Genomic DNA, 27,096 nt, shown 5'->3' on the forward strand with positions numbered 1-27,096 from the left:
CCGGCGGCAAGCAACCACAGTGTGGACAGAGTAATGTGCAGCCAGACCTAGCAGTAGCTAAAAACTGTCCATTTAACTACTTTCCAGAACTGTCAACAACGTCTGACAGTTAACCCGACGTGAAATGCTTCATTTTGAACACTACATCAAGTAATGCTGCTGTTGACACATGATGTCTTCACTAACTCTGAATGGTGTAACTGTGAATTTCCCTTTTACTCCATATGACTGTCAGAAGGACTACATGCGCAAAGTGATAGAATGTCTTCAGAAGGTGAGTAGTTAAATGTAACATCGCTAATGGGAATGCTATCCATCAATGGGACACAACAGTTTTGTAATATTTCTCAGCTGGACAGCCGTACTGAAAGCGTTCATTTGAAATTGGTGTACATATGTGCCCGTTTGTTTCAGAAGGTGAATGGGGTTCTGGAGAGTCCCACAGGCACTGGTAAAACTCTGTGCCTGCTGTGCTCCACCCTGGCCTGGAGAGAGCACTTCAAGGACACCATATCTGCCCGCAAGGTAGCAGAGAGGCTGGGAAGTGAGGAGATGTTCCCCAACACGCCTTTGTCATCCTGGGGGACAGCTGCTACAGATTGTGACACACCAAGTATGTTCATACCATGTCACCAGACAGCTCAGTCAGTGCAGTTTTTTTAGTGGCCTTCTTTGTCAGTACGCATGTTAACACCACAATTAGTTTGGGAAATTTTGAGCTCATATTTCCCCTGACAACTTCAGTGTACAGTGCCAATGACGGTACAGGGAAAGCACTGCAATCAAACCACCTGTGAAGTTAAAATGTCCTGTTTCTGTAGACACTGTCAGGGAGGTGTTCTATAAACAATATAGATAACTTTAAGGCACTGGCTTTCACAACACCTTTCAGCTTAATGCAGTCAAATACATCAATGCGTTGGCCCACTGACAGCCTGGTGTGGCAGGGCCCCAAGGCTAAAAGTAGCTCCTAACTGGCTGAGTTAGGAGAAACTAAACATAAGGAGCTTCTCATTCTAAATCCAAAGACTCCTAAGTAAAAGAGAAATGTACAAAGCCTTTTAGCTCTGAAAGTAGCTCCTCAGCCTGAGAGAAGTTAGAGGCAGTCCAGAGGACTCCTCAGTCACTGCAACCTGCTCACCATCAGCCAAATGCTGCATGTGATGTGACTCATCGCATCAGTTGTTTGGAAAAATCCAACAAGCTTTAAAAAGCAGATTTTGATGGCTGGTGAGTAAAAAAAAAAAAAAGAAGAAGAAATAAATCAGCTCAACAGCAAATGGAAATTATCCAAAATGATTGCAGACAATCTTTTTAACAACTCCCCACTTCTCAGACTCTAGAAAAATTGGCAGTTTGTGGTGCTGACAAACTTGGAATATCTGAGCTGTCCGTGAAAAATATACCTCTCTTCAGATCCAGATTTTTTTGACAAAATCCAGCTAAATGGAAAAGCCTTTAACCCAAATCCACTAATATCACGGGCGGACACAACTACATTACTACTATATTAAGCTTCATGTGATTAATCAGAGTTTGCCAAGTTTTGCCAAAAGTTTGAAGTGAGACTTTGGGGGAAGGGACCTTTGGTTGCTGGCGGAAAAAATGGGAAGCCAGATTGAGAGTAATATCTCATTTTAAAGTAACATTAGGATTAGACTGTTGTGATGTCATTATTTGTTCTTAACCATCAATATTTGCACATTTTCCCAGTCACCTCCATGCCAGCTACTCTCCCTGCTCTGTTGGCCCCTGCTTGCTTTCTGCCTCTCTGTCTTTACTCTGAATATACCAGTGAACATGCAAGAAATATTATGAGTAAAGTAGTGACTAGAAAGAATGTTCATACACACATACACACATATTCAGGCAGCCCTTCTCCCCCACCAATTTTTTTTTGCATCTTAAAAAACAGTTTCCTGCAATTTTACATATTGTTCATAATAGGCCAGCATAAGTATAAATGAAAATAACTGTAAAATCTGATAAAGCAAGAAAAATTCAGATAAATGATCACTGGCCAGAATGAAAGCAGATCTTTCTGCTTCTGCCCTGACATTTTGAAATGGAAAAAAAGTTGTCAAGTGTGTTTGACCCATACGGTCTCAAAAAACTAGCTACTGTCCTGTAAATCAACTTAGCTCATAGTATCAATGAGCTCACAAGCAAATGAGTGATTAAAATCCAATCTGACACTCTACACTTAATTTGAATCATATAATGATCTGAATATTATTAAGAATGTTTCATATGCACAGTCAATATCCTTTTCCTCATATAATATTTCCCAATTTGTGCCAGTAAATTGTGTTTTAGTGCATTCATTAATTCCTCCGTCCTCATTCGTTTGTATTCTGCATTCTTGTCCGAGTGATCATTTTTGTGTTTAATGTCAGACTATAAAAACTGGTAGATGGTCACTGATATTGTTTTATTAATAGTCATAGATCATTGTATGGTTTTCTATGTCATTAGTGAATAAATTAATTATTAAAGTGGCACAGTAGGCTGTTACTCGACTGGGTCTGGTCATGTTTGGAAATAGGCACATACTGTACATTGTGTTGATTAATTCTTCAGTATTTTTTTGTTTATTTGGATTCAACAGATCAATATTGAAATCCCCACAAATGAAATGTACTTTCCGACTTATTTCTGAAAACATTTCCTCATCCAGTCCCTGAAAGATTCAATACTAGTCCCTGGTGCCCTGTATATACAACTAATTATTATATTTTTGTTTTTCTCTAAGCAGATTTAAATTGTTATACTCTCTAATAAGTTGTCCACCACAGTTGTCATACATTCTATCAATTAATGATACAGGTTTTTGTATACATTCATAGCCACTCCTCCTTCACTCTTATTTTTTTTAATGTTTATATAACTGAATTCATATCTGTCTGTTTCCAAGTTTCTTCCTTTATCAGGGTTGATCCAAGTTTCAGATATGGCAATTATGTGGAACGTTGTCATAACTGACTTCAGTGTTCCTTGATGTTGTTGAAGTTTGCATACAGGCTTCTGTAGTTGAAGTGGATTTTTGATAATCTGTTAACTGTCTTAATGGTTTGATATATTGTTCCTCTGTGTAGTAGCAGTTATTATCATTTGTATTACAGAAAAAAACATTGTCCAGATCGATATCATTTTCCATGGTCTGTAAATTGTGATGACAATTTAAGAACGCATTTTATTAATCTAGAAAAATAACATTAATCATATAAAAATGAGATGGATACCTACCATTTGACCTTTAGCTTCAGCTGACAGGCGGTCATTATCCAGCTCACAATATTTTTTGAATGTTTGCAGCCTGTCACGCTGAAGTTTGTTTTGATGGTATGACCCGTCCTACTCTGCCTCTGATTGGTTGGTACTCGTTGGCCTTTTGTTGGGTTGGTTAGATTTAGACATGAGGGCTGATGGTTGGTTAGTGTTAATATCTGGGTAAGCCAATCAGAGGCAGAATAGGGCCCTAAGTACGGCAACCATCAATTGAGGAAATATATTAGAGTGGGAAATAATAAAAAGGGGCAACTTATGATCACTGTGTAACATATGAGGTTTAGCGTGTGACCGTGTGAAGATGCTCGATTGCGTGAGTCTCATGGTCAATGTGTTAGACTTGGCAGCTCTGGTATAATACATTGTGTGTTATTGTTTTCCAGCTTACTACACAGATGTGCCAAAGATCATATATGCATCCAGGACACACTCTCAGCTTGCACAGGTTATTAATGAGCTAAAGAACACTTCATACAGGTAAACTATGTCATTTCTAAACCATACAAGGTGTTAGAATTATGTTTGGGTTATGCATGATGAATGTCGATGCATATTGTGGAAAAGATCAGATATATTTCTGACTAAATCTTATGGTCAGGGTCAAATCAGATCACTTAAGGATATGGCTGCACAAGTGATCAAAATACTATAAATAATTCAAAATCGCAGTATGGCCAAGTGCAATGTCCAAATTGCAGGAGGTGCAATTGTGCAATCGTGACTCATTGCAATTGAAGTATCTTTCAGAAATAATCACAATATGATTATTTTTGCACATCATTCAACCCTACTGTAGAAACAACGTTTAGATCAGTTCACTCAAAATCAGGATATCAACACTGCGATTCGGATGATATTCTTATCCCTAACCCAGTGTTTGACATTGACTCAAGTGTGGTACCCTTTTTCTGATGTAAAGGTAAACCCATATATAATTGTAACCTTGATGTGTCTGATTCAGGCCAAAGGTGTGTGTGCTGGGATCAAGAGAACAGCTGTGTATCAACCAGGAAGTGATGCGCCAGGAGAGCAACCACATCAAGGTAAGTGACTGATAACACTGGCTTAAACTCTAAGACTACATGTAAGTTCCTATTAAATTGTGAATGCTGCAGCAATCCCTATGGGTGATCAAGTTTTGCTACTTGTCTTAAAGAAGCAGCAGGTCAGACATGGAAGTTTGCACTGGAGATGAAAAGGTGGTTTTGAAATAGTCTGTGTCCATCTGAATATTTTCCTTGTGGATTTGATGGAATCTCCTGATTTTCAGGTCCATATGTGCAGAAGTAAAGTTTCCACCAGGTCATGTGTCTTCTACAATAACTATGAAGGTAATGGCTCAACACTTAGAAGAACCACATACAGTAGATATAAGTAATGAATGAAAAAGCAACACAAAATAACCTAAGGCCACATGTAATATTTTGACACCAGTATCAGTGCCACAGGAAGATTACTGGATCAGTAATGGAAGAACACAGCCGGCGGTTCTTCCAGCTGTGATGGGTTAAAGTGTTTGGAGCATCTGGCAATGACATAACATAATATTGGTTTTAAATGTTGCATGTATCGCATTGTAAGAGTTTTAACTATGATCTTTTCTTCTTCAGAGAAGAGCACTGACAAAGAGTTGGTGAATTCTATCCTCGATGTGGAAGATTTGGTGAAATTTGGCAACAAACATAGGTGGGATTTATATATTCATGTTCACTTACTACCAATCCCTGTTTTGATTTATTAGAAGTTCACTGAAACAGCTGGTGCATGGAACTATTGGGAAATCCCAATAGTGGTGTGTGGAGGGTAGGGCTGGAAGTATAAATTATTATAGAATACAATAGAATAAATCTTTATTTTCCACCAGGGTGGAAATTTTGGAAATAAATTATTATTATTTAATCAGCTGAAACTTTGTCTTACACAGATTAATAAATGTCAGAAAATACTAAATGTATCACAGTCTCAATTTCCTGAGGCCTAACTTGACTTCTTTAAAGTTGAATCCAACAAAAACCCTCACACTCAGAGATATTCAGTTGACTATTGAATAAGATAAAGAAATGTGCAAGACTTAAAGTTCTGCACCACTGTGCTGGACTGCCAGGGCTGTTTGAGATTAGAAAATACATTATTATTATATGTCTATGCCAGTATATTCTTGTATATTTCTTTTTTTAACTATCTCGTAGCAAGAAAATGGTTTTGTATGTATGTTATATGTAATAATGTAGACCTACTTTATTAATAAAATCTCTGTTTACACTGTAATACATTTGTAGGCATCTAGTAAATCACTAGTTAGGAGGCACAACACCTTGGCTGTGGCAGTCACCTGAACACGAGAGCAGTCACTTAGCAAACCTTATGAACATATCTGAACACCTTAGCAACCACTCCAAACACACTAATAAAGATGCCCCTAGAAACCTGGCAGGACTTTTTGGAGACAGTACTGGGAGTAAAAAAATTATCATATTGATACACCAGTGCACTGAAACAGTAAACTTCACTGCAAATTTAATTATAAATTACCCCAAGCATCATTCACTGCATTATGTTTTGCATAAAAAAGGCCTCATATCAGTGCATCAGCTCTGTGTTGGTGTTGGGTGCGGCTCAGCTCCTCCACCACATACAGAGCAGACGGCAGCGCAGAGAGGCTACAGAAAAGAGGATGAATGAGTGAGACTGAATGACTCACTCTGTGTTTTAATGTCGGGAATATTTTTTCTTTTACTTTGCTGTTGTAAAAATTGCAAATGGTGCTCAACAAACAATCTTTTGTTATTATGCCCTTTGTGGTGCAGCTTTGTTGTTGAAGTTAAGTCACGTAAAATCAGACTTTAACATTTTTCTGCAGGGCCTGTCCTTACTACCTCTCCCGGTCCCTGAAACAGCAAGCAGATATCATTTTCATGCCGTACAACTACCTGCTGGATCCAAAGGTTAGTAGATACTCAGATGGCAGATATCTGTGAATAAAGTTGCAAAGATCATTTCCTGCTTTTTTTTTACTTTAAAGAAACTTAACCCTTTAGATAAACTGCATTTACCTTCTGTTGGAAAATAAGACACAAAAACCACAGTTTTGATTATTATGTTTTCTAGTAACAATGACATATTCCTGGTAGGTAATGTCTGACGGTGTTAAAGCTAAAGCTGACCGTAGTACCTTCTTGACCATAGTAGAATCACCCAAGTACAAGGATGTGTCAACTGCATTGCTATGAGCCAAAAACAGTTTAATACACAAATTTAAATGAAAACACTGCCGACCTATAAAGAAACAGTGTAACTTCTCTAAAACCCTGCTGAGTATAAACTTAAAGACAGGACAATATGGTACACATACAGTACATCTCTTGAATATGATACAGTAACCTATTGACAGAGTTAGCTATCACTCAGAATCATTGGTGACAGATTAGCACTGGAATATTCCTGGTTGGTAAGCATGATAGTGGCTAGCTTTCCAGTTGGACAAATGTGCCTAGTAGTCCAGTGAGTAGTTATAACATCTTCAGCACAGCTTTTTTCATAAGACACCCAAATGAACCAGACCTTAGAGTGCTTTCTATCACAGTCACAATGAACTTGCAAGTTAAGACAGGTTTTCTTTAAAATGTAAAAAACAAATTTTCTGTTGTTTTTTTGTTGTTGTTTTCTTTACGTATTAAAACAAGCCCCCTATCTACTGCAGTTGTTTAGGAGAATTTCTGCAACACTTTTTTGCTGTGAAGCTCCAGAAATGTTTTGTGAGCCATGAAACCTCAACTGACTTTGCATCAGCATGGGGTTAAGTAGATAATGACTAGATTTAAATTTTTGGGTGAATGTTTGCTTTAACCGAGACTTTAGTGTGATCATTACATATCCATAGGAATGCTATTAATCTGTTCTTTGTTCCACAGAGCCGCAGGGCGCACAACATCGAGCTAAACGGAGCTGTAATCATCTTTGATGAAGCTCACAATGTGGTCAGTCTCTGTCATGGACATATTTGCTCTCTGTGAATGTCATAACTTATTAATTCCCACTTCAATGAAGATTGTAATGATTATTATATGTGATAACTGAGCACATTTTCTGACGGTCTCAAAAAGGTTCACGATGTTGCTCTTGATCGATTACACAAGAAGCAACGGTAGTGTGAAAAATGAAAAAGAAAGAATGATGAAGCCCTGCCCTGCCTACTCTTTCACTGTAGATGTGATTGTCAGTTTTGGACTTTGTTTGATTAATAATATTAAGATTCTGCACATTTGAATGCAGATGAATCCAAGTCTACACCAATGATTTTGAGAGCTAATGCACACCAACTGGAGTGAAGGTGCCAACCATAAAAGTGATGATGTAGGGTTCAATTTAATTAAACGTTGCAGACTCTTGAGCCTGCATGGACAAGAGATTCAGGGTCATTACGACAGACATAACCACAGTCAGTTCTCATAGAGGGCAGAAGATCCTACAACATGCTGTTTCTGTCATCTGCAGGAAAAGACGTGTGAAGAATCAACATCATTTGACCTGACGCCATATGATATAGCTTCAGCCATTGATGCTGTCAACAGGCTGCTTGTGGAGCAGGCTAAAGATGTCAGCCATGGAGACTCTGTCAGTGGGGACTTCAATGTAGACTCTCTCAACTCTGGTCAGAATGCTTATTTTTCTCATTGAGGTTGCACACATGGGGAGTAGAAATTATAGCATTTGATTGACATAAGTTTGAAAACATATCTGAATGTTCTAAACAAATCTATGTATGTACTTATGTTGGTAAGATTTTTTGTTTCAGGTTTAAAAATGGAGATAAGCGACATTGCTAAAATCAAACGTAGGTATTCTTAAAGGTAAAAAGAAGATAAATAAACTTTATTTGAGTATCTCATGAACTAGTACAACAAATGTCAATGCTGTGTGGGATTTTTACAACCTGTCTGCTTTGACAGAGATACTGCTCAATTTGGAAGCTGCCATTGATTCCTATGATGTTCCAAGTGACAAAGGCATCACTAAACCTGGAATGTACGTCAGTGTGGTATCCATTGTATTCAGTCAGTCTGTCTGTCTATTATTATTGTCTGTTACTATTGTCATGACATCTTACATGGATCTCCACAAAACCGTTTTGCATTCTATCTAAACACCACTCATACCTTATACAGTCACATCTTAAGTTATATGAATGCAATGTAACCTAAATGAATCTCATATTTCATTACATGACATTACATGCATACATTATTGCAGTATTTGTTGGTGCCAACCGACCCCCATTGTATCAAGTACTGAAATAGGGCCAGCTAATGTCACCTGAAATCAGTATTGCAATTAACTGTCACATTGAACTCAATAACCGTTAAGGATGCTATTTGTAAGAAAAGTAGATTTTTGAGTGTCATTCCTAACTGACGATCCAAGTCTCCCAACTAGTCAAAAACTAATGCTTTGGGATGGTGGCCAACCTGTCCTACTACCCCAGTGCGTCATTATTTGACAAGTTGGGAATGAGACTCAAAAATCAACTTTTCTTACAAATAGCACCTTTTAAGTGAAAAATAAATAAATAAATAAAACGATATTTAATGATATTAAATGATATTTAAAGGAACGGTTCACCCAAAAATGAAAATTCAGTAATTATCTACTCATTCCCATGCCACAAAATATTTCTGGAGCTTCACAGCAAAACAGCATTGCAGCATTCACTGCCTTTTTCGCAAAGACACCCAAATGAATTTTAAGTGTCCCAAACTAGACCTTAGAGGGCTCTCTATCACAGTCACAATGAACCTACAAGATAAGAAGGGGTTTCTTTAAAATGTTAAAAAAAGAAACATTTTCTGTTGGGTTTTCTTCTTTTTTTCCCCCCCTACGTTTCAAAACAAGTCCCCAGCTACTTCAGTTGTTTAGGAGAATGCTGCAACACTGTTATACTGTGAAGCTCCAGAAATGTTTTGTGGATTATGGAACTTCACCCAACTTTTTATCAGCATGGGGGTGAGTAGATAATGACTGAATTTTAATTTTGAGTGACCTTATCCTTTAATACACCTATTCACAAAATTATCTGTCCTCATGGTGTAGCCTACCCTATTATGAGTTCATTGTACTGAACATTAAACAGAAAGTCATAGATTATGTTGTAAAATAGGACGTAAAATTAAGCAAGATTCTGCATTTCAAATTTCTATACAGCAAAAAATAAGCTGAATTATATCAGTTTTGAATAAGATTACATACACCATGTATGTAATCTTATTCCATCTGTGAGATGTTGAGGCTCAAGAGTCTCCTTGGTGTTAAACAAGCTGTATCAACCCTCACTCTGGAAACAAAATGATCCAGGGCCATTTTGTAGAAAACCTCCTTGTAAACTCTTGACATTGAAATCAGTTGCTGGTTTAAAAAAAAACACAAACTAATTTTGAACAAGGTGTTTTCTGTCAATCCTCTCTGTCTATCTCAGCTTCATCTATGAGCTGTTGGAGAGAGCCCACCTGACCTACAGCAGCAAGACTGCAGTTTGTGAGGCTCTGGAGCAGATTATTGGATACTTAGCAGGACGTCAGTATGACTTGATTTCTTCTTCCTTTTTATACAGCAACATGTTACTTAATTTAGGATATTTTACATGTTCTGTTGTCCATCATGTGATGTCTCTTTTGCACATGGAGTCTCATTTCCCCTTAGACCTACATACGTAGTAGAAGAACATAGAAACTGTATGTAAAGCACTATATATTTATATGTATAATGCTTGGTCTTGATCCCTTCTTATTTCATACAGGGACTCACTATCTTTGTCCGAATACCATACAGACCCTGTGACAATACAAAATCACATGTGTAGTCATGTGTTTAATTAACCAATGAGTTGTTTGTCATATGTTCTTCATCAGAGCCAGGAGTGTTCCTGAACACAAGTGGACTGCAGACGTTGGCTGACATCATACAGGTATGCTAAATTATGAAGTTAAAGGAATAATTCAACATTTTGGAGTACACTTGTTGTGAGATGTCAGATGGATCTCTCTTGTGTATGTATTAAGATCTAGTTAGTTTAGCTTAGCATATAAACTTTAAGAATAGGGTAACAGGTAGCCTGGCTGTGTTAGAAGTTCAAAAATACACCTATACAGCTCACTGATTAGCAAGTTGTATTGTGTCTTTAATCTTTACAAAAAGAGAAATGTAAAAACAGTCTTTTTTATATTGCAGGCACTTGCACACTTGCAATAAATACTAAAGGTGCGAACCTTCACAGGCCTCATAATTCAAGTTGATTACGATTAACCTGTCGACGATTTTAATGCACAGTAATTCTTAATGCATCTTGTTGCATCACAATTCGCAATGTCCTCAGTTTTCTATATTATTGCACACGGCTACATTGTCATCATTTAAATTCCCCTTTTATTTAGAAAGTCCTTTTTATAAATCAGACTAAAGCTGAAGCTGCAAATCTTTGAATACCAGTATTTGTATGACCCATCTCAGTAAATAAACAAAACCTGAATCTGTCTGCAGTGCATTAAACGTGCTGTAATCTATAAAAATGGTTTTCACATAGCGGCTCAAAGACAGGCCACTTATTGCCTATGGTAAACAACACAAACATGACTCTGCCCCCCACACCTCTCTCAGAGCTGAGAAACAGAAAAGTTGACGGCTCTTTCTCAATTCTTGGCTTATCAGCTGGGCTTGGCTTTGTTCTTAATGGCGGCAGACATAAGCTTCAGCTGAAAGCTGAGAAAGTTTTGAAGCTCACGCTGGCATTGCGCGTGTCCGTGCACTCCGATGTCTGCATCAGTCATCATAAAATCTGAAATGTGACCCAAGATACTCTCTTTGAATTGTTTTATTTTATTTTTTAAATGACTTGCTGCTGATATCTGCCTCCCTCCGCAATATCTTCTTAGCGTAATGTTTGCCCACAATTCAATGCAAGAGAGGGACGTTGAATAAAACTTTACAACTTTGTTGTCCAGCAGAGGCTGGAAAGTCAACATTAACATGGACTGCAAACTTGCGATTATGCATTGATGCATAATATCTGCATCACGAGGCATCTTTTAATAGAGAAATTTCCACATCTCTAATCAATACAGCACATCATATTTTACCTTTGTCCCAGAGCTTTTGAGGTTTGTAATTTTTGGCATCCCCTGTGGGTCACCATGATTTACAATGATTGGACAAATTATAAATGTGTTATGTCCATTGTTCATTGTTCTGTGGACTTTTGGACACTTGGACTAAGCCAGAATGTGTGTATGAAATTTCTTCAAATTTGGTAAATGTTAGGGGTGGGCGATATGGCAAAAATATTATATCACGATTTTTAAAAAATAAAATCACGATTTCCATTTTATCACGATCTTAAATCAAAAAAAGAAAAACAGACAATTTAGGCCAAAGAACCTTTCTGAACAGATTTTAATTTAAATAGTTGCAGTTTTGCCAACAAGTGTAAACAACGTAAACATACTAAAAGGTAAACAACAACACTGATAAAGTGCACTCTTGCAACATAAAAGTGAGCTTTCAATAAACATGAAAGTTGAAATATCAATGAAGACATTACTGTTTGTTTTATTCAACAGTCATTTTAACAGGATTTAAGTATATCAAAACACTAAATAGCAGAGGTGGGAATTGTGGAGTCATCAAGTCATCTCCATGCCATGTATTTGTTCTGTTCATGCACTAAACCAGCTGAGTCCGATCAGCACAGCTCTTCAGCCAGGAAGGTGAGCTAATTAGTGAATGCACCTGGTTCAGTGACTGAGCAGAACAAATACATGGCATGGAGATGACTTGATGACTCCACAATTCCCACCTCTGCTAAATAGCTTATTGAAGAGGGTCAAATAAGTCCGTCAGTGGTCGGACTATCCGACGGGTGGGTGGGGTGGGGGTGGGGGGGGGTGGGGGGTCGTGGTAATTTGAACACTGTGCAATTAGCGCGATATAGCGCATTTACCGCGACCTATCCATGCGCCCATGTGTGTGTGCGTGCCCGCTCGCCCGCACCCGAGAGAGGCGGTAGGTGGAGGGGCTAACTGGCAGAGATGAGAGATGGTGAAACGCTGTTTTTTTTGTTTTGTTTTTTAAAAAAGCGACCAACTCCTCCGTTTGGCTTTCTGCCATGGCTCTCCATGCGGCTACCGCTACACACATATACAAGGAGGCGGGTAAGAAAGCGCGTCACTGCCCGTAATTCGCTATGATTGGTCGGTCAGGTTGACGATGTAATACGTTTGGTGCGTCGGTGCGTCAGCATAGAACTGCAATTTATAGAATGTGCCCTAGACGATCCTACGATCACTGCACTTTGGCAGATCGTCTACACATTCTAATCCTTCACGATCTAATATCGTCATATCGCCCACCCCTAGTAAATGTTCACCATTTTGGTGAACCAAAATGGTGAACTGCCATGAGGTCATTATGACCTCATGGCAGCCCATTCTCATGAACGTGATATCTAAGAAACACACTGAGATAATTTCTTCAAAATTGTACAAAAAGCTCTGGTACAGCATCTAGGCTGGTGCGCATACAGCTACGATGCGGTCTTTCTAGGCTTCCACTAGCAACAACAATTCTTCCTTTCTTTCCTTTTTCTGCAGCTGGTGTTTTGTGGAGAACCATCAGAAAAGGAGCGAGAACTGCAGATGCAGTCCAACACAGCTCATTTTAAGGTGTGTGTTTATTAACAGCTACTGGTGGCCATATTGAAATGATGTGTACCTTCACACAGTGACAGTGTCGGCTGTCTTGTGTTTCTGTTTGGCTCAGGTTCATATCCATCAAGACACCAGTTATAACAAGAAAAAACAGAGCACTGATGTGTGGTCTTCATCTTCATCAAAGAAACAAGGTGATGATACACATGATAGACACTGTGACATGCGGTGTTACAGTATTCACACAGTGGTGCAATCATTGAGCCCTTTTATTCAGACATTAAGTTATTTAAGTTAAGTTTTTTATAGTTGTTGTTTATAGTGTCAGTTCAAAACAGCTTGTTCAAATGATGTCATTTCATTCTGCCAGACAGTTTGTGAAGCACTGAGGAGTATCAGCTTTGTGCTTCAACTGTGCTCAAAACTGTCAAATCTACCCCAACACTAAACACTTTACTAATACCCTTTCTTTAACTTATCTCAATATACATACTGCCACTGAATATCAGAGCCAGTGGTTAAACCCTGATGAGAGTTTGTGTTTGGTTTGTCATTAGTGTCTCTCGATGAACTGACCCACATTCTGAGTAAACCTGGTTAACTGGTCTTTACACGTTTCTTTGCACCCTGTAGGCAAAATCCTGAGTTACTGGTGTTTCTCTCCTGGCTTCAGCATGCAGGATCTAGTCAATCAAGGTGTTCGCTGCATCATTCTGACAAGTGGTACCCTCTCTCCCCTGTCCTCATTCACTTCTGAGATGAGAATGTAAGTTACCTGTCTGTCCCCAAAGCCCATTTTACCGCTATCGAGTGATTGGTAAATTTGCCCCAAAAACTGTAAACTGCTACTGCTAACTAGGATTGCACAATATGGTTTTTTTCCAGCTGATAACCAATAATTACCTGTTTGTAAAGGCCGATGTCTATAAAATGAGAAAAATTCACATTTTTGTATTTTAAGAAATTCCTAACCTGTAGTTTATGTACAAGCACAGAAGCATGATAAAATATTCCATGAGATTTATATTAAAGCTAAAACTTTTCCTCCTCTCTGAACCCTTGTGGACCACGTATTGTAAATTGCAGTAGTGCTGCCTTCCTCTGAAACTGTTAAAAGCATCCACACTAAAGTAAAAGTAAAGTAAAAGTCCTGCACCTGGTTGGAGCCAGTGTGGCTTTCTTTTCTTCTTTTCCTCCTCTGCCGCCTTCTTCTTCTGCTTCTGCTTCTCCTGCTCTGTTTATTGGCTGATCGCAAACCAAGTTTAAAGGTGCATACTGTCACCTACTGCATTAGACTGTGCAGATGTTGCTCAAAGCAAGTTGGTTTTATATTATTAGCTCTATTTTCTGGCTATAATTTAATTATCAACTGATAGCCAATAATATACATTTCCTATTTTCACCCTGATATATATCATGGATCCCTACTGCTGCTCACCATCCCGTGCTCTCAATCTCCTCAAATTACAATTCCTAGCAAGAGTTATGTGTGACTATGAATTTCAGACATGGTAGGTGATCCCTGGACTTTCACTGTTTGTGGTGGTTGGGAAAGTTGAAAAACAGAGTTGAGTTTTGTTTTTGTATGTCTAAGGAATAAGGAATATGCCTATGTATAAGTTGGTGTGGCCCAGAACGGCTTATAAAGACATCAGCCCCATTTTTATATAAGCAAGTAAAATACCAAACTCCGACAGTTTGGTATTTTACTTAACATGATGTTCGCTCTGCTACGACCTACGGCCGTGCACCTGTCTTGTGCTTGCACAATGAAGATAGAGCCTATTGTCTTGTACTACCGGATTGTACCGGGCAACGTGTAGAAGCAAAGGGTTTAATTTGGCCTGCCAGTTTCTAGTGAAAAGAATAAAATTATGTAATTGATCACATTGAGCAGAGTAATGCACAAAGGAAGTCAGACAATTAAGGGAACTTGGGATTCTAGTAATATGTAAGTGCTTTTGGCCTGTGGCCCACCATTAAGTTTCAGTTTTGGCCCTCCAAGGGAAAATGTTTGTGCACATCTTGTCTGGTGGTCAAAGTTACTGGATTTTCTACAAAAAAAGATGGTGGACACTATAGACTGGAGCCAGAATCGATCCATAGGATAGCGGAGTCCGATAACATGCGATCAGCTGCACTTGATGATACAAGTGTCTCACAAGATGAGAGGTTGAAAATCAGACCAGTACATAGCATTACATGATACATGACTTTATCTCACATATGTCTTTACATTATCCCTTATGAACACATTGCCACTCTGTCTTTTATTTACTGCTTTGCTGCCCTGTGTCACACTTCATATTTAGACTATTTCTAGAAAGAATTTCATGCATATGTGTCAGTTACATTAATTAATACCCAGATCCGATATAACTCTTTATGTTTGAATACAAAGAACCTTCACACCAGAGAAAGCTGAAGAGCTTTACTAACCAAACACACCCCAGGAAATGTTTTCCATAATATCCTATTTAAAAGATTCAAGCAAACCCCTGATAATTCATATGTTGTTTGATTAACAGAAAGTCAACCTTGATCCTGATCTCTGTTATGTTTCTGTTGGCTCAGAGAATTCAAAGTGAGTTTGGAGAATAGTCATGTGATTGACCGGGACCAGATCTTTGTGAGCATCATTGACAGAGGCCCAGATGGAGTGCACTTAAGTTCAGCGTTTGACAGAAGGTTAGTTTGATACTTTACAACAGTTAACCTTTTTTTTTAATAGTAAAATATTTTGTCACATCTATGTAATTGTTACTAAAGTAGTGTCATTTATATCCTGGTATGTCCTTCAATATTGATTCTTTGGTCCACTGTGGTTTACCCTGCCCCATCTGGCACCCAGGGGAGTAGCACTGCTGTGACCAGGGTATCTTTAGTATTTTATTTCTTTTATTTCTTGTTACTGTGATCAAATCAAATTCAGAATCTTTCCCTCTGACAGGTTTGTTCCTGAAAACATGGCATCTTTAGGCAACACTGTTGGTAAGATCAGAATATATATGTATAGCATTTTTTTTTCTACCATGTGCATGAAGACATGTTTTTCTAGCTGACATGATCACCATCGATGTTTGTAGGTTACTTTGTGGTGAAAACATCCTACCTAGTTCCATGTTCCACATGTCCTATTTGGACAGGACTGTCATTTTGTACTATGCCTATAGTATGATAGTATGATGTGTGTCATGTCTAGATCATCACATGAATGTGTTGGTTACTGTGTTCTCTCTTCAGCCAACCTGAGCCGTGTGGTTCCTCATGGCCTGTTAGTGTTTTTTCCCTCTTTTCCTTTAATGGAAAAAACCCTCGACTTTTGGAGAGTGAGTGCAGATTTCAGCAAGAATCACTTTTTTGATTTATTTGTTTTGAACATTCCAAATGATTTCTGGTTTGAATGTTGTCACATGTCATGTAAAATCAGCTACAGTATGTTTGTGTCTGTGTTCTGTTTCACTAGGCTAAAGGACATGCAGATCGCATCGAGACTGTAAAGCCCATATTTGTTGAACCTAAAGGAAAGGGTACCTTTACTGAGGTGAATGTTTTACTAAATAACAATATGTTTATAAATATATATATGTAGGATTATGAAAACTCCATCAAGATAATTTCCAGGTTTCCTCAAAGGTCTTGCAGTATTTCATGAGCTCGTCATGGTGTGAGCTGCCTGGAAATGTGTGAGCACTGATAACAGCTGGTTTTGTGTCTTTTCTTAGGTTATGGATGGATATTACAACAAAGTCAATGATCCAGCATCCAGAGGGGGAACCTTCTTTGCTGTGTGTCGAGGGAAGGTGAGTTTTAATGTTTGGGATTAAGGATATGTTTTTTTTTTAGCTATGATCATCACATCTAGGCTTACACAAATGGTTCCCACTCATACCATTTCTATTGTGTCAGGCTAGCGAGGGTCTGGATTTTGCAAACGCCTTTGGTCGGGGTGTCATCATCACCGGCCTTCCTTTCCCTCCCAAGATGGACCCTCGAGTCATCCTGAAGATGCAGTTCTTGGATGAGATGAGTCGGAAGAATACTTCTAAGCTGAAGGTGAGAGGAAAAAGTTCTCTGACAGTCACAGATGTCGATGCTGTTTCTGTGGCTCAGTCTGACTGTGTGTGTGTGTGTGTGTGTGTGTGTGTGTGTGTGTGTGCGTGTGCGTGTGCGTGTGCGTGGGTGCGTGTGTAGTACCTATCTGGCCAGCAGTGGTACAGACAGCAGGCTTTCCGAGCTGTGAACCAGGCCATCGGGAGAGTAATTCGCCACAGGGAGGACTATGGAGCCATATTCTTGTGTGATCAGAGGTCAGACACGGAGCTGGCATGTCACATCTTTACTTCTTCATAGACCTTTGGCCCTCATGCAAGAACCACTCATACCAACAGATTTGTTCATGGATGAGTAATCCGAAACATTTAGTTGATTATTTGGATAATCAATTAATTGTTTAAGCATGAATACCACTTTCCCTAGTTTCTGCTCTTCCATTGTGATAATCTATTGCTCTTCTCAGTTTTACATAATAATGCTAATTATCTTTTTATCTGTCTGACAGACAAAACAAGGACTTTGAAGACTTCATGTTTGACTCTTAAGAAATTATGATGGGCATTTTTAAAAAAAATGTTGACATTTTGTACATTTAACGACGAATCGCTTTATCCAGAAAGGAAGCAGCAGGTAAATCAGTAACAAGGCTATCGTTACGTCTGTCACAGTACAATGGCGCCCTAATGGCACATTGTTGGCAGCTGTTCTATTAAAACTCTCTTTATTGTTTTGGTGCCTCTGTTAAAACTATACTGCTAAATCTTGCCCACAAATTGTAGTAAAACAGGCAGCCTTGTATGACAATTTCACAGAGGCAATAATTGTAAGGGTAAATTAAGCAAGAACTTGGAACACTCTGAGCAAACCTGATGTAACCTGAACATGTAAAAGAAGTTAAGAATCAAAGTACAAAAATGTTCTTGGATGAAGCCTAATGTCTGGATTGGGGTGACACTGCATCCACATGCTGCTGTAGTGCAGCTCAGGTCATGCTGTAGGGCTGTCTTCATGAGTTGGTCCTCACAACCACCCTGCAACTTTTTATGCTTTTATGTTTCCATCCTGGAAAATAACTACTTAAGAATGTTTTGGAAAACAATTTTAAATTTGGACCATATACTAGGGTTTGTAATTTGTTGAAAAAGAATAATTTGAAATGATTCATAGGATGGGTAAATCCTCATTCTTTAAATAATTATGTACACAGTCTTGTACCTCAGTACCTTTAGAGAGAAAGATACTGAATTTTAGTTTCAACTATCGGTCAAGCTTATAATTAAACTTGATCCGATATTTCCTGTAATGCAACAGGATAGTGACTTTCATTGAACCCTCCCTACCACTTCAAGTTCCACTTCCTTCAAATGCTACTTAGCTACAGTAACATGTGACTTTCCTCCCAGGTTTAAAAACTCTGATGCCAGGGCTCAGCTTCCATCATGGGTAAGGCCTTATGTGCGTCTGTATGACGGCTTCGGGAATGTAGTCCGTGATGTCTCTCAGTTCTTCAGGGTTGCACAGAAAATGGTAGGTTCTACTCTCACAGTAAACTGTTCACTGAATCACTGTCCTGAAAAAGAAATGGACAGTATTGTGCCTACAAAAGCCTACAAACATTGGACCTGATTGTGCACTGCATGATTGCAGTTGAATATGTGTGTTTAAATGTGCCAGAGGCCTGTGGTAGAGAAGAAGGCTGTAGCAGAGAGCTGTGAGATATTGCATCTACCGGACACTCGGTCCTCTGGCTTCACTTCCTGCTCATACTCCCAAAACTCCAACACCCAAAAGGCCAAGGTGCTGGACACCCACCTCCCCAGCCTGAAGAGGAGGAGACTCAGTAAGCAGAAAGATAAAGGGACCAATTGCATGCCAGCGTTTCACAGAGGAAACATTTGTTGATGATTTTGTTTTTCTTTCTCTGTTATCTCCCCTTTGTGATCAGACGAGCAAGCTGGAGCCAATGGGATGGCCAGAATATGTGTTGAGTACGAGTGTGAAGTGCAGGACAGTCAGAGGAGACCAGCTAACCTGCTGGATGCTCTGGAGCGAGGTGACCACTGCATTGGAGAGGATGACGATGCTGTTGTGGGAGAGGAGAAGGTAGCTTGTCTTTTGACAGACACTGTAGTCTGTTCTGTTTGGAGTTTGTGGAAATATAAGGCATGTGTATACAATTGCTAATTTAACTGTGGTAAATGTCTGGTACAGTACCATTATTGGTGAGATTTATACTGTGCTTTACAACCCATGTGTGACATGGCACAGTACAACTATTACTGATGCCATCAGACAACAAAGGGAAAGGTCAATTTTTTGTAAGTTGTTTATTTTCCAATTGTGCTTTTTCTTTTAAAGGCAAACCGTTTGTCCACACTGTCTCTTCAATATGACAAAAGGAAGGATGATGAGATGCGAGGAGGCAAACGTAAAATAAGACTGGTCCAAGAACAGGTACATGTTATGTTAAAGAACAGCAGCACTGTTAGATTCCCTGTTTTTCGAAACGGCTGCAGTCACTGGGACTGGGCCAGGACACCATCATGTACGTAAGACTAAAACAAAGCAGTTGCACTCATAGTGCCCAGTTTAGTGTATAGCACATCATCTAAAGCGCAAGGCGCTAGTGCTTTTAGGACATGTTCAAGTCCATTTTGCTAGTTAAACAGCAGTTAATCTGGGTGCAGAGGGCTTGTATTTTGACACTGAATTGCTCATGGGCGTGTTTTGGGGCGGAACATATATTAAACCAATGTGAGTGTCATCTCCCATTCCCTTTTAAGAGCCAGGTGTACCAGGACCTGGAGCATATAAACAGTGGCACTCGTCTTCAGTTAGGGACAGGGAAGTGGTCCTCGGCTGCTGGACCCTCTGCCCCGCTGTTTCACAATCATCTGTCCCATCAACAACTCTGTTTAACTGCATATGAAAAAAATACACTGATATTTAACTGAGTAAGAGGAGGAGGAGAGCTGCTGTGTCCCTCTGTGTGTGTGGATCTCATTACGTGAATCAGACAGGACGGGTTATAAAAAGTATCATCTTGATCAATAATGGGTGGGATGAGAGGGTGAAATACGCCCTTAATGAGGAAAATATTAATGACATTACCTTCAGCAATCCTCCAGCAACAGAAACCATATGTGTATCTCTACATTAACATGCGCATTTGTGCACGAGGAACAGCTTATAAACTTAAATGATTATTTAAAACTCCTGACTAGCGAGGACAGGATCAGTTAGTATTTCATGTTATTTAATGTTCTGTGGTCTTCTACACATTGAAAGGTCATACACACTGTCAAGATTCATACAGTAAAATATTTTAAGACAGGATCTATCAGGACACCTGCTTTTACTCCACACTATTTATTTTAGAAGCTAAAAGTTTAACACCGTTTCCTCTGGAGAGTTTATAACTACAGCTTTTAGTGTTGCTGATTAAATGTGCCACGATATTTGTTACAGTGACAGTACTGTGTGCATGGAAATGTTTAAAAAAACTGAAAGCAGCCTCTTTAATCATAAAATCAGAGTGTATGCATGCTGTGAACCTTCCTCTGTAGTTGCATCTTAGTAGTAGTAGTTGCTGATCTGGAGCATGCCCACTACTGCACTTCATTAGCCTTAGTCATAGTTTTAGTTTTAATTTATTATAGTAATATATTGTGTGTATTTATTGTGTTCTTGTCATGAGATCCCGGAAAAACGCAATCTAATTTTTGCTGCACTACTTTTGTAGGTACAGCTAAATGACAATAAAGCTTTTGATTTATTGATTGATTGACTACTATCTAAATAATGCGCTCTTTAAATAGCATATGTTTGGTGCTGCAGATATCTATTGATCATTTTTATTTTTCTAAAAAAAATGTTTTAAAGTGCATTAGAAATATGAGAACTTTTGTCCATCCTTGTCAAAGAAAAAGAGCAGGTCAGAGGATTTGTCTGAGGAAAATAAAGACAGCAAGGCAAAGACTTTCCTGGCAGAGATGAAGAAGTCACTGAGCCAGGTCAACTTTGAGCGCATCGTACAGGCGCTGCAGACCTACAAGAAGAGTGACAACCTGGACGTCCTGCTGACTGAAACCACTGTCTTATCTGATGACGCCAATACTCACAGTCTGCTCCGGGGTAAGTCTTCTGCTCAAAAACACAGCATCTTATGCAGCATGCACATTTACACTGTGAGTGTGGGTCTGCCTGACTGACATATCTCACTAACTATTGGATGGATTGTGAGGAAATGTGTTTCAGATGTTCATGTTCCTCTCTGGATGAATTGTACTAATGTGATGATCCTCTGAGTTTTCATCTAGCACCATTATCCTTAGAGCTGGGTTAACAAAATAGACTTTGCAATTCAAATCAATCTTTATTTGAATAATCCAATACCTTAAAAATATCATAAATATGATATAAAATCCCCAAATCTATCTTTCAATATATGCCTTTTCTTGTGGCTGTGTAATTTATAGCGTGCTGTTTCTGTCCCTCTGCTTTCTGTCTGTGTCAGATTTTCAAGCATAAGGGACAGGGATTTCATGTTGCATTCATGTGAACTTAAACCTATACTCGAATGGCCACAATGGTTGTTTAAAATGGGAAAGTTTCTTTTTTGGTTCTTACTTCCTTTCTTGAAATACAAACCGTAGGCCTCCATTTGTCACTACAGCATTTTAAATTAGTTAGTTCTCTCAGAATTTCTGTTATCTAAGTAATATTTGCCAAATTAATGACATTCCCATCAGACTCCGTTGTGCTTTGTGTTTACTGCTAATTAGCCTATGTTAGCATGCTAATACCCTAAACTAATGCTGCATCCCCATTCCAAGTCGAAGTCTATTTCCAAGTCTATTTTTCTGACTTCCAGTCTGAAAGCATTGCAGTGCATCTGCTTGGAAAAACATGGACGCCTTCTGCAAAACAGTGATTGAATGGCAGGTCTGCAAACCTCACAAGCAGCTACATGAGCTGATTTAACAGTTAAGGGCACTTAATAAAGGAAAAGAGGAGTAGGCTCCTAATGCATACTATCAAAATCTTCAATTTAGCACAAATCAACTGAATGAAAGTGAAAATGACAGCTACAAAGTGTGGTGTGAGAGCGCGCTCAGCTCACAGAGGCTTTTATTCTCACTTCATTATTATCTGAAGCAAGAGGTGCACGAGTGCTATCAAAAGAACAGCATAGTACACCAAACATGGATAAGTACCAAACACTATTATTTTTAACAAGCACTCCTGAGATATCCTCTTGCATCTAATTTTTTCTGTTTAAGTGTTGTTTTTGCCTGAGCATCCAGACTCTGTGTGTCTGTCTCTTTTCATGTTAACTTTGTCACTAGTAGGTCTCTAATGCAGCCACTGTGTCATAGGCCTCTACCAGTTTGTTCGTGCACATCACAAGCAGAGGTTTGATGAGGAATGTCAGGAACTGACGGGGCAGGGCTGTGGATACAAACCTGATCACTCGTTGGCTAAGGACAAGAAGACAGCGCTCAAGCTGCATGGAGGTATGAAACATTGCACTCATCTTTATACTGTATTTTAGAAATGTTCACGTTTGATTAATTAAATCTTTGAAGTTTTAGAAGTATATGAAATATGAGCAGTACTCTTCCAGAGGTCCAGAATGACATCATCAGGATGCTTCTTTTGTTTGACCAACATGCCAAAAGTCAAAGAGATTCAAAGAAGAAGAAAAAAATTCTCACACTAGAAACTGGCACCAGCTTTTAATTTAAATAACAATTTATTTTTGATTGTAGCTCTGAAAGAAGGGATAGCACATTCGTCCTCTTACAATATACAATAAGTAAACACAATTAACTCACAAAATGTCAAGGAAGGAAACATTTTCACACTTATTTTCCATCTTAAAATGCAATCCCACACCATCTCAATTCAGGTTTCTCTCATTCAGTGAAGTATGATGAGCTCAACTGCCTCATTAACTCATCATAACACGCACTTCCTTTGAAGTCGACGGAAACATAATAAAACTCGCCTGTTCCTACTGTTAGTAACTCTGGTTTGGTCACAACAAAATCATAATTTGCTGAGTTAGATGTGAAATTTTCTGTGGCTTTTTGACAGTGTTGTGTGGAGAAGATCAGGTGAAGAAGAGGTGTAGACAGCTGCTGAGCCCCTGAGAGCTCTGACAGAGAGAGCAATTTTTAGACAGTTGGAGAGCTCGGAGTTTATACTTTTTTCACTTAAGTAGATTTTTGGCTTATGAGCTGATTGTCCCCACCAACTCTCTCTGCTGTTGTGGCCTGTGTGCGACTGTATTTGCTCACTGAACAAGTCTGTTGCCGACTAGCGTCTTCTCACTTTTTGGAGGCAAACCATAACTAGCAAAATAAATGACAAAAATGGCCCAATAAATCGCAAAAAAAAACTGGCAATGTACCAACCGCTGATACCCGATATATGCATCCAACCGCCCAATCTTACTACAGCCTTATTCGTCTAGTATGACCTAGTAGTGTAGTGGCTAATGTTAGCTGGCTATAGGTAAATATTTTGCCTGGTAACTGATAGGGTTGTCACAATTCTCCAAATCCACGACTCAATTTGACTTTCAATTTTAGTTCCCTGACACTAGGGCTGAACGAGTCAGTCTTCGTCGGTGCTAGTTCTTCGGTGTGGGTATGGTGTATCTGGGCCGCCAAGGTTACGATTCGGTTCAATTTTCAACTGAAACCTTTTTCTCCAGCACTGATGGCTATGGCATTTTTAAACCATCAAGTCCTATTTTGTAAAGATCCACAGATCATCGGATTCATACCCCAAGACCTGTCATTTACAAGTCTTCTTTAAAAAGATAGGCTACAAGATATGTGTACCCCATAGGGTCAGTTTTAAATAATTTATGTAAAATGTAATAATGCAGCAGTGTGTGTATGTGTATGCAGCCTACAAACTGTTGCTTGTTGTTGTCATTCTTCAAGGCAAACAGCAGAACAGTTGAGCAAGACTTATCTCTGCTTAACTCATTCCTGTTGACTGAATTAACTGACATTAGAGTAGGAAAAAAGTACTGACTCTGTTGTGTTTTGTTTTCTTAAAACTACAGACAGTCAGGCAGCTGTGGCTCTAAATTCTGCCAGCGGGACATCTAAATGCGCTCAGCTGAACACACAGCAGCTCAACAAAGGAGGACAGCACCTAAACCAGCAAGGATTAGGGGGACCTCAGACTGGTAGGACATTATATTATCATACCTTTTGAATTCAGTAATTCTGAAGTATTTGATGTATTTTTAGATGTTATTAATTAAATATTAAATGCTAAAAAGCCTTGCCATAGTTCTCTGGAGATATTGGTCTGTGTGAGTGAGACCACACAGATATAGCCCTACCAGAGAACTTTGTTATTATGTATAGCCAATTACATGCTACCAGGAAGTTAAAGGGTACCACCTGAGTTACCACCTGAGCTTGTGTTCCCAGATTTTGGGGAGTTTTACTGCATATGTTGTAAGGTAGTATAAATCCTTTGGTGTCTCCAGAGGTAGCGGTGTGAAGTCTGGTAAATTTCCACAGGTGATGTCACTTGAGTCAGTGTCAGTTGAAGAGTTAAGGTTTGAAAATGAAATAAGTCTTTTGGCTTGGAGTTGGAGGCGTATGTTTACCTGTCCTCTGTAAGCCTGTTGCCCCTCATCTCTGCTGCAAGCTATAGGCTCCAGGCTACATTACTCGCTACTAGCATAACACAGTGACAGCTGTGTGGTAGATTGTAGAGGGAGAGCTGCATTAAAAAGACAATATCTCTGATTCTGAACTGATGTCGATACTTTTTAGACTCAGTTTGTGTCAATTTTCTCAGTTATGTAGTTATACTGTGCAGTTATACTATACAGTATAACTACATCTACTCTGCTCATGCAGGCACAATGGACATAGCCAACGTTACATGTGACATATTGTCTGCATATCAAACAACATTAATATGTCTTACTCTTTACACATTTCTATGAACTAGTGGGTTTGAGTATGCTTTGGTTGAACAATAATGTAATTTAGCTTTTGGCAAGTATATTCCACGTGTTGAATGGATGTTTATCAAATAAAATCCAGTACTGTCTTGTCATGTTAATCAGGTTCTGCTCCAAAGAGTGAAGTCCATGCTGCCTTTCTGGCTGATGTGAAAAAAGCCCTCGGAGCAGAAAAATCAACTCAGCTCTTTCAGGCCATTTATAGCTACAAGAAAACGGACAACTATGAAAACCTGGTGACCACGGTGGTGAGCTTATTCACTGAGAGAGATGAGGACTTTAACCTTCTAGTCAGTAGGTTCTAACAGTTTACTACATACATCTACATTAATTTAAATTTGGGAGGTTTGAACAGCAATCACCATTCACACTATCTTTGATCTTTATTTTCTTAAGGATTTGGTGTGTTTATTCGACCTCACCATAAGAAGCGGTACAAAGACATGTTGGATTCTTTGGTCGGTCAGTCGAACTCTGCTGCTGATGTTCCTGCTGTGAGTGAAGACCAGCAAAGACATGGTAAAGAATAACCCAATGAACAGTATTATAGTATAATAGAAACGTGTTTTTGTATTCCTTCAATTATGTCTAATAGGGGTGTAACGCTTCACGTATTCTAAACCGCCACAGAACAGAATGTCACGGTTTCGTGCCTGCAGTCATACAAAGAATGCGTCTGTCACACTTCAGCAAGAGCATATTTTAGTGTTTGGGAGAATAACCATTCTGATTAGGGCTTCAGGATTTGGGGAAAAATTGACCTGACCCCCAGGTTAAGAAACCAATGATTTAGATAAGAAGATTAGTCTGCACCTTTGGCAGAAGCTACCAGTTTCCCCCAGCTTTCAGTGCTATGTTTAGCTAAACCCACCCAGAACAATTGTGACAAAGTTCTTGCATTGGATCAAAAACTCTTAGCTGTGAAGAAACGAACGTGTCCTGCACACTGTTGGTTACTTGTATTCACTTTATTAACAATGCTCCGGAGATCTGAGGACCAAAAAGGTTAATAACATGAGTATAACAATCTAAAGAGCATGTTGAAAATAGGGAGATCACATCACCCGCAACGCAACATCAGTGTGAACAGATGAAATGTGGCAAATTAATTCAACTTGTGTTCAATATGATGTGTTTTAAACACCGTTTGGAAAACAATGGCACAGGAAGAAGATATTTCAGGCATGGTTTCACACACATAATACCTGTCAGTGGAAACATTGAATGTTGGTTTGGATCTCTTCAGGAGATTTGTTGACAAGAATAAAAATATGGAATATTGCCAGACTTAAAGTGTCCTTTTAAAGATCAACCTGCCACTGGATCTTCTTATACACTATCACTGAGGTGCAAAATTTGGACATTTCAAACTTTGTGGGGGGAAAAAACACACATATTGCAAATGATGATTTGTCTCACATTTTCCACAGACACAACAATAGTGTTATACTTTATGAAACAAATAAACGTACTATCATATAAATATTAAATATAACAAGACCTATGACAACTATGTGACCTTCCAACTCATTTTGCATGTTTTTTTGTTGTTTTTCAGTTTTATTGTCACCTACTTTGAAGACACAAAGCAAGATTTCCAATTTTTTCTCAAGCAGCCAAAGAAAGTAGAATCTGAGTTACAGGAAAATTGTGTATTTAAAGAGTTCCTAACTGTTATTGCTTACACAACCATACACAAGCTAGGCACAGTAATCTGGCAATGTAGCTGTGTGAACACTGAACACTGGGATGGATTGGAGAATTAATGAGCCAGGAGTAGTGGCCGACTCAGCAGTCTTTCAAAGCAAACCAGAGTGAAGTCTATGGCTCATGAAGGCAACATTCAAGAGTCAGCACCTTCAACATGATCTTGTGGTTTGCTCTATCTAGAGTGACACTCTCAGCGATGAAGCACAGATGGATATGACATGGCACGAGTGCTGTAAGAGCATTGTAATGCAATTGTAAATGAAACCTGTTCTGTATTGAATGAATGTCATGAAAAGTGAAAATGTAATATGGAGAAATAAAATATTTTATATGTTTTTGCTAATTCAA

General features: G+C 38.9%; 1 protein-coding gene across 2 annotated transcripts; it reads left to right on the plus strand.

The window, feature by feature from the left end:
* Positions 1-27,096, plus strand: rtel1 (regulator of telomere elongation helicase 1). Of its 2 annotated transcripts, none has more exons than XM_084366444.1 (33): positions 1-274; positions 415-613; positions 3,672-3,765; positions 4,250-4,331; positions 4,559-4,619; positions 4,899-4,974; positions 6,149-6,233; positions 7,200-7,265; positions 7,783-7,939; positions 8,084-8,122; positions 8,238-8,313; positions 9,758-9,855; positions 10,191-10,246; positions 12,924-12,995; positions 13,093-13,174; positions 13,614-13,746; positions 15,555-15,668; positions 15,931-15,971; positions 16,224-16,309; positions 16,447-16,524; positions 16,706-16,783; positions 16,890-17,036; positions 17,175-17,290; positions 18,440-18,563; positions 18,711-18,876; positions 18,982-19,139; positions 19,395-19,490; positions 20,960-21,170; positions 22,415-22,552; positions 24,118-24,243; positions 25,144-25,332; positions 25,435-25,557; positions 26,597-27,096. In XM_084366444.1, the coding sequence occupies exons 1-33, from the start codon at positions 170-172 to the stop codon at positions 26,665-26,667; spliced, it is 3,543 nt and encodes a 1,180-aa protein (XP_084222570.1). In that variant the 5' UTR covers positions 1-169; the 3' UTR covers positions 26,668-27,096. The 2 variants fall into 2 exon arrangements, with proteins under 2 accessions (XP_084222570.1, XP_084222571.1); XM_084366445.1 differs by having other exon boundaries at positions 16,965-17,036.

Source organism: Pagrus pagrus (assembly GCF_965226575.1).
Source record: "Pagrus pagrus genome assembly, chromosome: 11".
Classification (NCBI taxonomy): domain Eukaryota; kingdom Metazoa; phylum Chordata; class Actinopteri; order Spariformes; family Sparidae; genus Pagrus; species Pagrus pagrus.